Genomic DNA, 12785 nt, shown 5'->3' with positions numbered 1-12785 from the left:
AAATCTATTTACAGTAGAAAATCAGGAATTAAAGTAAATCAATTACAAATAAAATAGGAATCCTTGGTGTGTAAGGAAAGTAAGTCAATATCCACAAGTCACACCAACACTTGGCGACGAAGAGATGGTGTGGCCTTGGCAACAAACACGAAGACGACGAATCTAGAGTGAGGCTCGTCAGCTCTAAAGAGAGGAAGGTTGGCTGGGGCTGGAGATGGGATGGGGATGGGGGTTGGATCTCTGTCAATCTCCCTCTCTCTCTGTCACTATCTATCTCAGTCTCTCTATATATTTAGCAGATGTGGCTGGTTGCGCTTCGAGGAAGGGGTGTGGTGGCCGAAGCTATGAACCCGCGGAGGAGGCATGGGTGCCTTGATAAATTTTTGGCACAGAGATGAAGTCATTTTCCCTTCTGTTTGGTCGGAGAAGAAAGTTTATGGATCGTGGGCGATGACTAGGTGGTGGAGAGTGCTCCACTACACCTCAAACCCAATCAGAATCCAATTCTGATAGTAAGACCGCAACATGATCATCTTCAATTCTCCTGCCACATCAAACGATCACTCCCAAAACCGATTCTGATACATCATACAAGAAAGGATGCGGAAGTGCCTCCAAAGATAAAAAAAATTTAATCAGAACCAAAGGAAATAATGAAGAAGATGCGTTATAGCAAGAAAATAATGAAGAAGATGATTATCTGGATGATGACGACATGGATCCTGATGCTAAATGGCCACTCATAGAGTCATGGCTCGAGGATGATGATGATATGGCAGATACACGTGAAAATGACAAATGCATACAACCGTATCTAGTATGAAATTAAGATTATTACCTAAATAATTTTTGGGAGGATGCATGTATTTCCGTATCCAATATTACCTACCTTGGCACAAGAGCTTAGGTTTTCGAGTTATGACATTGACTTATAAATATCATCTTATAGAAGAGAATTTATATCACAAAGAGTTGTTAAGAAATCCTAGCGGTCATCTCTCTCTCTCTCTCTCTCTCTCTCTCTCATAATCTCTTATCACTATTCTTCTATCTGGATACCTGAGAGGCTTCACATTTGTTGAGCAATTGAGTCTTTAAGGGTAACTTTGAGGATTTGAAGAGAAACTCAATTTGTGAAATAATAGGATTGAGATCCGCTCTCGTAATAAAGGTAATCAATCTTGAATTATTGTACTTGTTTACATATATGTATATGTGTATCATTCACAAGTTCACAACTATACCATTGGTTTGTGGAAAATGAATATTTTAAATTATCAATTTTATTTTTTTATTTTTTTTATTTTATTTTTCACTTTAGCAAACAAAATCCAACAATTTTGTAAATAAACCATGCCTTCTTCGAAAGTGCCCTTCCTCAGTATTAATCATACCGAGCTACCAATAAAACGCATCCACTTTTTACTACAAACAATAGCCAACGGCCTTCTCATGCTATTAGTCAGTTTTTTTGTTTCCTGTTTTAGAGATGCTATTGATACTCTTAAAAATTCATCATGCACTCATAAATATATAGGGTAAATTGCTCTTTCTTGTTCGTTTTATACAAGTGATATGACGTCAAGTGCAAAGATAAATGCTCTTTATCACTTGAGTTACAAGAATAAATTAGGCTTAAAAAAGGAGTATATAATTATTGAAGATTGAGATTCGAACATAGCACCTGATATTTGCTCTCAACGAGATCTCCTCTCTTTTTTAATTAATTTGTCTTTTGTACTTTACCCGTTTAATATTGTGTAAAATTGAAGATAAAAGAACTTAAATGTGTAGAATTAGAGCATCTTCAATATCCTCTTCAACAATTTTGGGATGCTTAAATAAGTGAACTACATCATAAAAAAAATCTCTCCAACAACCTTATCAAACTCATTCATCAAATATGCAACTAATTTATCTTTCTTCATGGCTGATAAGTCAACTTTGACTTTTCAAAACATTTAATTTAATTTTAAAAAAATAAAATCCACCTTAAAAATGTTCAAATAATAAATATATAAATATTTTTCACATATTTTCATATTTTTCATTATATTGCATTAATTAACTGAAGAGAATGTTGCAAGTTGCAACCAAACCTTTTCAAATTACCATATATTTTTTGACTTTTTTGAACTTCGAGAGAGAAGTAACTGTGCAGAGGTGAATGCACTTGACTTTGTACAAGGCAAGAAAAAGGTCTTCAACCACGTCAGCTTCGAGCTGCTGAAAAACGACTCTTTACCAGATAGAGAGAGACTTCGGGGAGAGAGAGAGAGAGAGAGAAAGGGAGGACTCGGATTTCTCGGGGGGACATAGAGAGATAGAGTGAGAAGAGATAGGCTGAGCGAGAGAGAGGCTCACAGAGCGAGATAGCTCTTCAGGAGTCAAGGCTGGGTGAGGGGAAGAAGAAGAAGCTTCTTTGATGTGTTGGGGTGCCAATCTAAAGAGGAAGAAGAAGGCCTCTAATGTATTGAGGTCGGCGGTCTGGGCTGCCGATCTGTGTTGAATGGATAGTTTGGTAGAGATGCTCCAACGACATAGGGTGGCTGAAAAGGGTTTGAAGAAAGTGAAGGAGGTGATTCAGCTCTACAGTTATTATTTTCTTCCACTGAGTTCTGAGTGCTCTGTTATGTTTGATTCCTTTTGATTGTTATGTTTAGGTGTTAATTCGCTGGGTTTAGCTTAAAATTTGGGTAATTTAGGGTTAGGTTTTAAGAATTTACAACTCTGATTAGGGTTTGGTTGGAGGGATTTCTTGTTCTTTCTCTTCTTCATGTTCAATTTTGGTGAATTTCAAATTAAATTCCTGAAATTGTGGATTTTTATTTATTTATTCATCCTATATTTCCACCCGATGTGTTGATTTTGACATATTTAGCCAATATCCGATGGGTTGCTAAAGTTTTTTTTTTTGGGCGAATTGGTAAAGTGTTTGTCTACCTCAATGTGCTTGGTCATGCTGCACTAGGTTATGAGCAATATTAGTTGGTGCTTTGTTGCCACAGTAGAACCTCATACGACTATAATGTGCTTGGTCATCGTTGTAATTTTTTTCTTTCAGTACTCAGTAATATTGTGTGCTTAGTTTTTTAATGGAATTTCTTCTTTGTTCGTTTATTTTTTATTTTTATGCTTATTTATGTTTTTATTTGATGCTCTAACATGTTTCGTAATGTAGGAAACCAATTAATATCAACTTAAGTGGCTCAATTATCATGGAAGCATGCAATTGTGTCGAGCCACAATGGCCAGCTGATGAATTGCTGATGAAGTATCAGTACATCTCGGATTTTTTTATTGCACTTGCTTATTTCTCCATCCCTCTGGAGTTGATCTACTTTGTCAAGAAATCCGCAGTGTTTCCATACAGATGGGTCCTTGTTCAGTTTGGTGCTTTCATTGTATTGTGCGGAGCTACGCATCTTATCAACTTATGGACTTTTAGCATGCATTCAAAAACTGTGGCCATAGTAATGACCACTGCAAAGGTTTTAACTGCTGTGGTGTCATGTGCAACTGCCCTCATGCTTGTACATATTATTCCTGATTTATTGAGTGTTAAAACTAGAGAACTATTCTTGAAGAACAAGGCTGCAGAGCTCGATAGAGAAATGGGTCTTATTCGTACACAAGAGGAAACTGGTCGACATGTCAGGATGCTGACCCATGAGATCAGAAGCACTCTTGATAGGCATACTATACTTAAAACCACACTTGTTGAATTAGGTAGAACTTTGGCATTGGAAGAGTGTGCCTTGTGGATGCCGACACGTACTGGCTTAGAGCTTCAACTATCCTATACACTCCGTCAGCAGAATCCAGTAGGATATACTGTACCCATTCATCTTCCTGTGATCAATCAAGTATTTAGTAGCAACCGCGCTTTAAAAATATCTCCAAATTCTCCAGTGGCAAGAATGAGGCCACTTGCAGGAAAGCACATGCCAGGGGAGGTGGTTGCTGTTCGTGTCCCTCTCCTCCATCTCTCTAACTTCCAAATTAATGACTGGCCAGAGCTCTCAACGAAACGCTATGCTTTGATGGTCTTGATGCTTCCCTCTGATAGTGCAAGGCAATGGCATGTCCATGAGTTGGAACTGGTTGAAGTAGTTGCTGATCAGGTAACAAACCACAATGTGTATCTTTTGACATAATGTGTGATGACTTCCCCACATTTGGACCTGATTGGAAGCTTCCATTGGCTAATTGAGTTGCTATTAGGTTCTATTTTAATTTTTCTTGCTGATTTAGTTATGTTTTAAGAGCCAAGGGTGTACTCTGTAATTTTCCAAAATCTTTTTTGATGTGATGTGACTTTGTCCTTGTTATGGTTTCTTAGAGTTTTAGTTTAGTTTCAATACTTTCTAATTTGGAATCCAAATCCTATTAAGTGATTGTATGTTTCGTGTGGAAATATGCGATGTGTAGAAAATTAGGGGTAACATAAGAAATTTTAAGTGAAAAATAGAAACAGGTACTAACGGAGTTATCAAGGATGGTATTGGCATCTGGTACTATGAAGTCGGACTTGATGCTTGAGGTGTCACCAGAACTAAGAAGTTGTTAGGGAAGTTTTAGTGTTGATTTAATAGAAGATTCATTTGTTGTCATAAAGTTTTCTCACATAGAAGCTTCTGGTCTGGTACATGGGTGATAATGCATGGATTGAGGTTAAGATTTGACCTAGGGTCAACCCTAACCAAGTGAAGATCCTATTTCGCAAGGTTGGAATCTCGTTCAGCTAATCCTTAGACAGTAACCTTTTGTTTAGCATGAAGTTGCATCAAATCTCAGGAAACTATCATATAATTTGTAGTTAATTGTTGCAAAGATGAACCTAGGAAATGAATTGCATTTTTGAGAAATATTGTTGTAATATAGAAGGAAGGTAATTAAACATAGAAAAACAACTTATAAATGTAAGGGAAAAAGGCAAAGTACTGGGCAGCGCTATGGGCTTCTGTTTCTCCTAACTTTAGGAATACATCCCTTCCAAACATTTTGCTTGATTGGAAGGTGGCAGTGTCTTGATTAGGATTGGTTTCTTCTCATAGTTGTAGATCTCTGTACAGTTTTCCTGTTTCTTTTTGTTATTGGTGGATTACCTGCCCACTTTTCTGTGTGGTTTGCTATGAAATAAAGTTTCTCCTTTTCAAAAATAAATAAATAAATAATAACGACATATTTCTTATGCGAGGATGTCCTTTACCTGTTTATTGCTTGCTGTAATAATGTATGGTTTTATTAATTATAATATAAAGAAGCAATAATTTATTTACTCTTACTGTTGAGTTTATTCAGGTGGCAGTTGCTCTGTCACATGCTGCAATATTAGAAGAGTCAATGAGGGCAAGGGATCTCCTTATGGAGCAAAATATTGCACTTGATCTGGCCAGGAGGGAAGCGGAAACTGCAATTCGTGCTCGCAATGATTTCTTGGCTGTTATGAACCATGAGATGAGAACTCCCATGCATGCAATTATTGCCCTTTCTTCCTTGCTGCAGGAAACTGAGTTGACACCTGAGCAGCGCCTGATGGTGGAAACAATCTTAAAGAGTAGTCACCTTTTGGCTACCCTCATAAATGATGTATTGGATCTTTCAAGGCTTGAAGATGGCAGCCTTCAGCTTGAGATAGCAACTTTTAACCTCCACTCTGTATTCAGAGAGGTTGGATTACGTGTTTCTGGCACGAGTTAATTTAGATTTCGTTGAAGCATTGCATTAATTTCTTTAGCAGTTTGGTTCAGTTAGATCTGTGGTTTTCAATTGCAGGTTCATAATTTGATTAAGCCTGTTGCATCTGTCAAAAAGCTATCGGTTTCATTAAATTTAGCCGCAGATTTGCCAGTACAAGCCGTAGGTGACGAAAAGCGCCTCATGCAAATTGTTCTAAATGTTGTTGGGAATGCTGTGAAGTTCTCCAAAGAAGGGAGCATCTCAATCACAGCTTTTGTTGCAAAATCAGAATCTTTAAGAGATTTCCGTGCTCCTGAGTTTTTTCCGGTGCAAAGTGATAATCACTTTTATCTGCGTGTACAGGTTTGTTTTTTCAAATGCTTGATTGAAATCATTCCATCTTTGGAAGACTATTCTATTGATTTGAAGTTAGTATTGTGTTTACATTCTCTTTGACCGCTGTAGGTAAAAGATTCGGGTTCAGGAATAAATCAGCAGGATATTCCAAAGCTATTTACCAAATTTGCCCAAACTCAGTCATTAGCTACTCGAAATTCTGGTGGTAGCGGACTTGGCCTTGCAATTTGTAAGAGGTACTTTTGTGTTTTATCATATCCAGCTTGATTGAGTTCTAAAGTCCAATCAAACCACAAAACATAAAGGGGGACTTATAGTTTTGGTCCTATAGTCCGGCTCATTTTCTTTTTTGGTCCTCAATTCACTACACCCAAATGCATGAGGGACTGTTATTGAGCTGTGAAAGACACACAAATTACCATCATAACCCCACACATGAGCTTTGTGAGCATCGTGTGAAGATTCCATGAGTGTAACATTAGAAAATCTGATTTATTTTTTATTGCTAGCATTAACAAACTATAGGGATTTGATTGCAAAAAATTGAAACTATAGGGCCCAAATAGAAAAGTGGCCCAAAATACAGGGATTACAATTATAGTTTCCCCGGAAAAAAGAATGCGAAAAGTAAAACTGTGAATTGAGCGTGTATTTAGCTATTCTACCTGCTTTTTAAGCATTTCAAGGTTTGTATAGTTTGAATCAATATTTCTAAGAGATATTTCAATAAAGGTGCAGTTGTAATGCAATTTGTTTTGTATGATGTGATCAGGTTTGTAAATCTTATGGAGGGGCATATCTGGATTGAAAGTGAAGGTCCTGGAAAGGGATGCACTGCCATTTTCATTGTGAAACTTGGATTTGCAGAGCGTTCAAATGAATCTAAGCTGCCTTTTGTGACTAAGGTGCAAGCAAATCATGTACAAACGAACTTTCCAGGGTTGAAAGTCCTTGTCATGGATGATAACGGGTCAGTAACATAGCAACTTTACTACTCTCTTGATTTTTAGATGCAGTTGTCCCTCTTGCAATATTTATTTTCCAAAGGGTACGAGGCTATAATCAAGCTAAATTGGGTATGATTTACTCTATTCTTATCTTTCTGGGAGATGTAACAGATTGGACTTGGGAAATGATAGACCTGGACTTAGTGGGTGCATTAATTTGATATTTAGTAGTTCGTTGTTTCATAATGCCTGAATCGATAGTCAATGTCATTAACGGAGTAGGAGCTTGCATATGTTGGTGTAACCCTTGTAAATGAACAGGCTTTACATCTTATAGAAGATGCAGTTTTAGCTATTGGTGACGTTTATGCAATTCAAGGTCTAATGCCTCATTTTTCTTCTTTAATTTAATTCCCAATGACGACTCAACCACGAGTTTGTCCAAGATTATCCTACCATTAACTCTATAGTACTGAGGGCTCGTTTGGGAGTGCTTCTTCCCGAAACGCTTATGCCAGTTGCACTTATGCCAATAGCACTTCTAGAAAGAAGCAATTTGTTGTTTCCTTGTCACATATAAAAGTGCTTTTGTACTTTGTAGAAGTGCTTTTGATATTTTGTTGAGTGTTTGGTTGCTAAAATAAAAAATGCTTGTAAGATTATTTTATATTAAGAGTACCAAATTATCATAAGACATTATAATCATAGTAGAACCACATATAAGATAAATACTTGAATCTTTCAACATGCAATTTGAGAATGGTTTTTCCAGTTCCACTTTAGTTCAGCAAATAATCATAGTTTCTTTGATTCCCAAACAGTTAGCAGATTGAAATGTATAGAACCTTCTTGGTTGGCCCAGGAATTTCCAGACTCTATGACAACTTGTGTAGCAAATCTGCTGCTTCTAAAGAAAGCAAATGGTGAAAGAAATACATACTTTTGTAAAATCAATCAAAGTTTAACTGAAAGTATCTGTTATACTGCACATCTGTAATAGCCATATACAATCAACAAACAAAAACAACACATGAATCTAGGCCCTGAAGCAATGGAAATAGTTTGAATTGTACATGAGAGTAAAAATCCATTAGTCAATTTCAATCACTACAAGTTATGAACAATTCATGAAAATCACCTAATATAAACCGTCAATTCAACGAAGACCACAACAAACTTTACTTATGAATCAAAACAAAAGGAAATTATCAAAGTCCAGGCATACGAATTAAAAACAAAAAACAAAAAGAGAAAACCCAAACCATGGAACAATAACAACAAAGGCAGAGAAGATCCAGTGTGATCCAAAAAGAAATCATAGAAGAACAGGGGCCAATTGAGACAAGGAAAACCAAAAACAAAGAATTCCCTGACTTATAAAAACATTAGGATACAATCTGCCAGAGGAGCAACGGTGGTCATGGCCAGATCTTCTACTTCTTCTTTATCCAAAATATATTACTAAAATCCCTTAGCCAATGGGTTCTACCACAGTGCTGGTTACTTCCCCCTTTCCCCCATGGCACCCCCGTTCGAAACCCCATATGTGCATGTTGGTGCTTGAGCCCCTTCCCGTAGCCTATTGTTGTATCAACACCCCAAAAAAAAAAAAAAAAAAACCCTTAATCCCATAGAAAGGTAACCCAGGTTTTAGCCAACGGAGAGAGAAATGCCAAGGGTGAGAGATAGAAAGAAGATGTCGGAGTCTGAACAAAGAATGGTATTTTGGCATTTGAAGAAAAAAAGAAGGGGGGGGGGGTGTGGGTTGTTGGCTATTTGCCACATTTTAGGAAGCCAAGTGTTTTTGCCCAGCAGCACTTCTAAGAAGAAGTAACTCTCATGTGCTTCTTGAAAAACCACTCCAAGTGCTTTTGAAACTAACCCAAAGCACTTTACCATTTTTGCCGAACATCGTTATGAACGGATGGATGCTTTTACCCATTTAGAAGTGCTTTTAGCATGTTCAAAAGCACTCCCAAATGAGCCTTGAATGTCCTAAAGCCAGAGTTACCTAATGTCCAGAATTTCCTGTCACAGTTTTCCGGTGAGCCATCCATTCTTTGGAAGTATAGCTTAACCTTAATGATCTTTTTGGATTAACTTTTGAGAGGGTGAATTTGCAGTTCTCTCTGTCTTCCCTTTTGCATGTCCCTTCAGACCTTTGTTGACTTAGTTATGAACAAGTCTTCACATATATTGAAATTAAGACAGGCAATATATATTGTCAGACATAGTAATTTCAAAATGGTGTGAAAACTCTGGAATTTTTTAGTCGTATTTGAGTTCAGTGAACTATATTGTAATTATGATTTTGGAATATGTATTGTCTCTGAGTGCTGTAATTTTTCTTCTTTTCTTTTCAATGGTTTAGGGTCAGCAGGTCAGTGACAAAGGGACTCCTTGTGCACCTGGGATGTGATGTAACAACTGTAAGTTCAATTGATGAGTTCTTGCACGTTATTTCGCAAGAGCACAAGGTGGTGTTTATGGATGTGTGCATGCCTGGAATTGATGGTTACGAACTTGCTGCCCGGATACATGAAAAGTTTACAAAACGTCATGAACGGCCAGTATTAGTAGCACTTACTGGAAATATAGACAAGATGACAAAGGAGAACTGCATGAGGGTTGGTATGGATGGAGTTATACTGAAACCTGTCTCAGTTGATAAAATGAGGAGTGTTTTATCGGAACTGTTGGAGCATCGAGTTTTATTTGAGGCTATGTAAGATATAGGAAATTGTTCTAGCGAAGGAAAGATTTCAATGGAAAATTGAAATGAAATCTTCCACCGGTGATTTGCAGTATCGCATACACAGAACATGGCATTGTTGCAATACAATAAAAGCTGTAGCAATGTCACCAAAGAGAAGCCAGATGAACAATAACCCAATTGTGTAAACTGATGCCCCACATTTTGTTGGAAAAAAAAAAATGTTGGTTGTCATTGCTTGCTACACTAATTTTTCTATATATGGATGTAGTGTTTCTCATCTGAATACGGGCTGTTAATTTATTGAGTAAAAGGTTGTGGTGTTTTTTTTTCCGCAACTTGGAAGAAAAATATTTGGTTGTGGCTGACTGGCATTCTTCATTTTAGATGTGGAGCACCGTGAGGTATATTTTTATTCATTGATTATAAATCTCACAAAATGATATGAGAGGCAGAAACCATTGCTTGAAATTGTATGATAAAGCTCACTTTCGTCTCAGCTGGGCCTAATCTTCGTCATCAATTAGACTATAAACCATGCTCATTCACTTTCATGCTGAATAACAAAGAAAATCATGTGTTGTTGTAGCACTGTTGTTGTAGTGTTATTACATTGTTGTACTCTATTCCACTGTTGTTGGAACTTGGAAGTGTTACTGCAATGATTAGCATATTGATTATCATTGTGCAAAATATTTAGTCTTGATCAAACAAATTACAAATACGTGAATATTTATAAAGAAAAAAGTGTTAAAATGAAGATATTTGAACTACTTATAACACTAGTTGAGGTTGAGTTCATTAGGAAACATGTTCTTATTGATTCTATTAGCACAAGTACTATGCTCAAATCTTTGTATTCTTCGTGATATTGAGGGTCGAGCTAAAGCTCCTCATGGATCTTATTTGAGGATTGAATGCGACTCTAGCTGTTCTTTTTGTTTCTTCTCCAATCGTAAGATTCTATGGCATTTTGCAAGTTAGGTATGTTTAACTGTGTTGCTCTACTCTCCCAAATGCATATTCGTGTCACCCATATTTTCCATAAGGGTAATCATAGTTGCTGATTGTTTAGCTATTTTTCGACATCGATCATTTTCCGACAATTATTTTAAGTTAGGTTTGCGGCTTTATCACTCTTGCTGCAACTTGCGGTTTTTTCTTTTGAGGCTTAATTCATAACCTTTCATCTCGACCTTAAGTACAGGTGGATTTGATTGGGAAAAAGCTTTCTTCGAGGATTATTTATTTTTGTTCATGTGCTCTTTTGAGTCGTATTACTGATTCTGACGTTAGCGCTTTCTGGCTACTATATTTTTATGCAAAGTTTTGGTTTTTGTGTTGCTCTACTATCCCAAATGCATATATCGGGGGGCTCTCAGCTCCTTTATTCTTTGGGATTAAAAGTGGATGGTTGTTTCCTGTGACCTTTACTGAGGAGTTAATCTCACCTAATTCATATTAATAATAATAATAAAAAGATGAATTTTAAAGAGATACTTTAGAAGCTATCTCAAGTGAAGCAATAACAGGAATCCAAATCGGGATGGGTCCGAATGAAGAATTCAAGTATCCATCTTATACTCCTAAGGTCATCTTCAGCCATGAGGGACCAAACCCAAATTTTAGGATTACAGCCCCAAAAACTTTCTCCAACCATGTAAAAGGAGGGGTGGTAATTTGGGTCAGATTGAAATCTTGGGTGGAATTTGGCCCAACTTTCCAGTCTGGGTGGAATTTCTGTGGGCCCCAAGTCGAAGCCAACTTGCGCAGCATGTGAAGGAATGGCAGGACAAAGCCATCTTGCTAGACACATGGAAGGCTCACATCAAAGGGACGTTGGAATCCAACAGCTCCCTTTGAAAACCAATTATGCATGTTCTTTGATTTGAAAGTTTGTTTTTTTTTTTAAAATTCTTAAAACCTAAAAAACCTTATAATCTTTGGAGCCTTTAAAAGTTGGCCACGTATCAAGTAATGGGAACCAAATTTTTGTGATTTTTCAAGCTTTCTCAAATAGATATAAACGGAACAAATTTTTTCAACTTGATTTTAACGAGAAAAAGAAGATCCAAGTGGTCGAAATTAAAATCAAATGGTTAAAATAATATTTTTAATTTATCTAAATGAGATCCCACTCTCAAACTCTACAATCATTCTCATTTTAATTTTAAGCGAAAAAAAAATATTATGTTTATGGAATTTCAATTTTTTTAGATTAAAATGTTTAGAAAATAATGTCAAAAAAAAATTAATAACAAAAAAATTTATACAAATTTATAAATAAACTCAATCCTAGACATGTATTTATAAAAAAACTCAAACACTATTTAAACATAGAAACACACCCAAAATCAATCCCAAAATCAACTTTTTGGGTGTGTTTATCAATGGAGTTTTGAGTGTGTGTAATGATGGGTTTTGGGTGTGTTTATATGTTTAAATAGTGTTTGGATTTTTTTATAATTTCAACCCTCATTTTGGGTGTTTTAGTGAAACTCCAAAAAAAAAAATGTTATGTTTATGGAATTTCAATTTTTTTAGATTAAAATGTTTAGAAAATTAATTCATAAATGTTGAAACAAAAATAATGTCAAAAAAAAATTAATGACAAAAAAATTTAAGGGATTAATCATTCTTAAATAATTTAATAAAGTTGCGAACTCAAATTATAAGTTTGTAAGGTTGGAGGAAAAAAAATATTTGAATCTTAAAAATACATGAATAATTATATTTTGAAATGTGAAAATTTAAGTTTAGCTCCGATATGATTGAAGATGGCGTAATAACGAGCAACCTATTTATGCTTGCACGTGGATACAAAAGAGCTAATGTTCAACTGACGGGGACTTTTGAGGAGACATTCTTCACAGGCGCTGCTGTTAAGTCTTGGAATTCACCATACAACACATTTCTTCTTCAATTGTACGTAGTCTGAGTTGCTTATGCATGAAAGCGCATAAGTAAAGAAGCTCATCGCATTCTTGGGATTCACCATATGACACATTTCTTAAATGAAACTCATGTTTTTATAAAGTGCCGTGTGCAATGTCAAGAACCATCACACCAAATGCATTCCCATCAGC

General features: G+C 36.2%; 1 protein-coding gene across 2 annotated transcripts; it reads left to right on the top strand.

Moving 5' to 3' along the window:
• Window positions 1–2214: 2214 nt before the first annotated feature.
• Window positions 2215–9985, top strand: ETR1 (Signal transduction histidine kinase, hybrid-type, ethylene sensor). 2 transcript variants are annotated; one of them, XM_008220708.3, is made up of 7 exons: window positions 2215–2578; window positions 3182–4124; window positions 5305–5673; window positions 5779–6045; window positions 6148–6275; window positions 6812–7009; window positions 9358–9985. In XM_008220708.3, exons 2-7 carry the CDS (start codon window positions 3219–3221, stop codon window positions 9713–9715), a joined length of 2226 nt encoding a protein of 741 aa, XP_008218930.1. In that variant the 5' UTR covers window positions 2215–2578; window positions 3182–3218; the 3' UTR covers window positions 9716–9985. The 2 variants fall into 2 exon arrangements, with proteins under 2 accessions (XP_008218930.1, XP_088901568.1); XM_089045442.1 differs by having other exon boundaries at window positions 2258–2594.
• Window positions 9986–12785: the final 2800 nt, after the last annotated feature.

The sequence above is a fragment of the Prunus mume genome, linkage group LG2, assembly GCF_029339155.1.
Source record: "Prunus mume cultivar Tortuosa linkage group LG2, ASM2933915v1, whole genome shotgun sequence".
Classification (NCBI taxonomy): Eukaryota; Viridiplantae; Streptophyta; class Magnoliopsida; order Rosales; family Rosaceae; genus Prunus; species Prunus mume.
Note: the sequence above shows the minus strand (reverse complement) of the source record. Positions and strands in the feature narration are given on the sequence as shown.

Bases quoted from the DNA above. Each gene is read 5' to 3' on its own strand.
- ETR1 (XM_008220708.3), top strand. From the start codon at position 3,219: ATGGAAGCATGCAATTGTGTCGAGCCACAATGGCCAGCTGATGAATTG. The intron at 5,674-5,778 runs GTTGGATTACGT...TTTCAATTGCAG, and splicing joins TCCACTCTGTATTCAGAGAG to GTTCATAATTTGATTAAGCC. The intron at 6,276-6,811 runs GTACTTTTGTGT...TGATGTGATCAG, and splicing joins GGCCTTGCAATTTGTAAGAG to GTTTGTAAATCTTATGGAGG.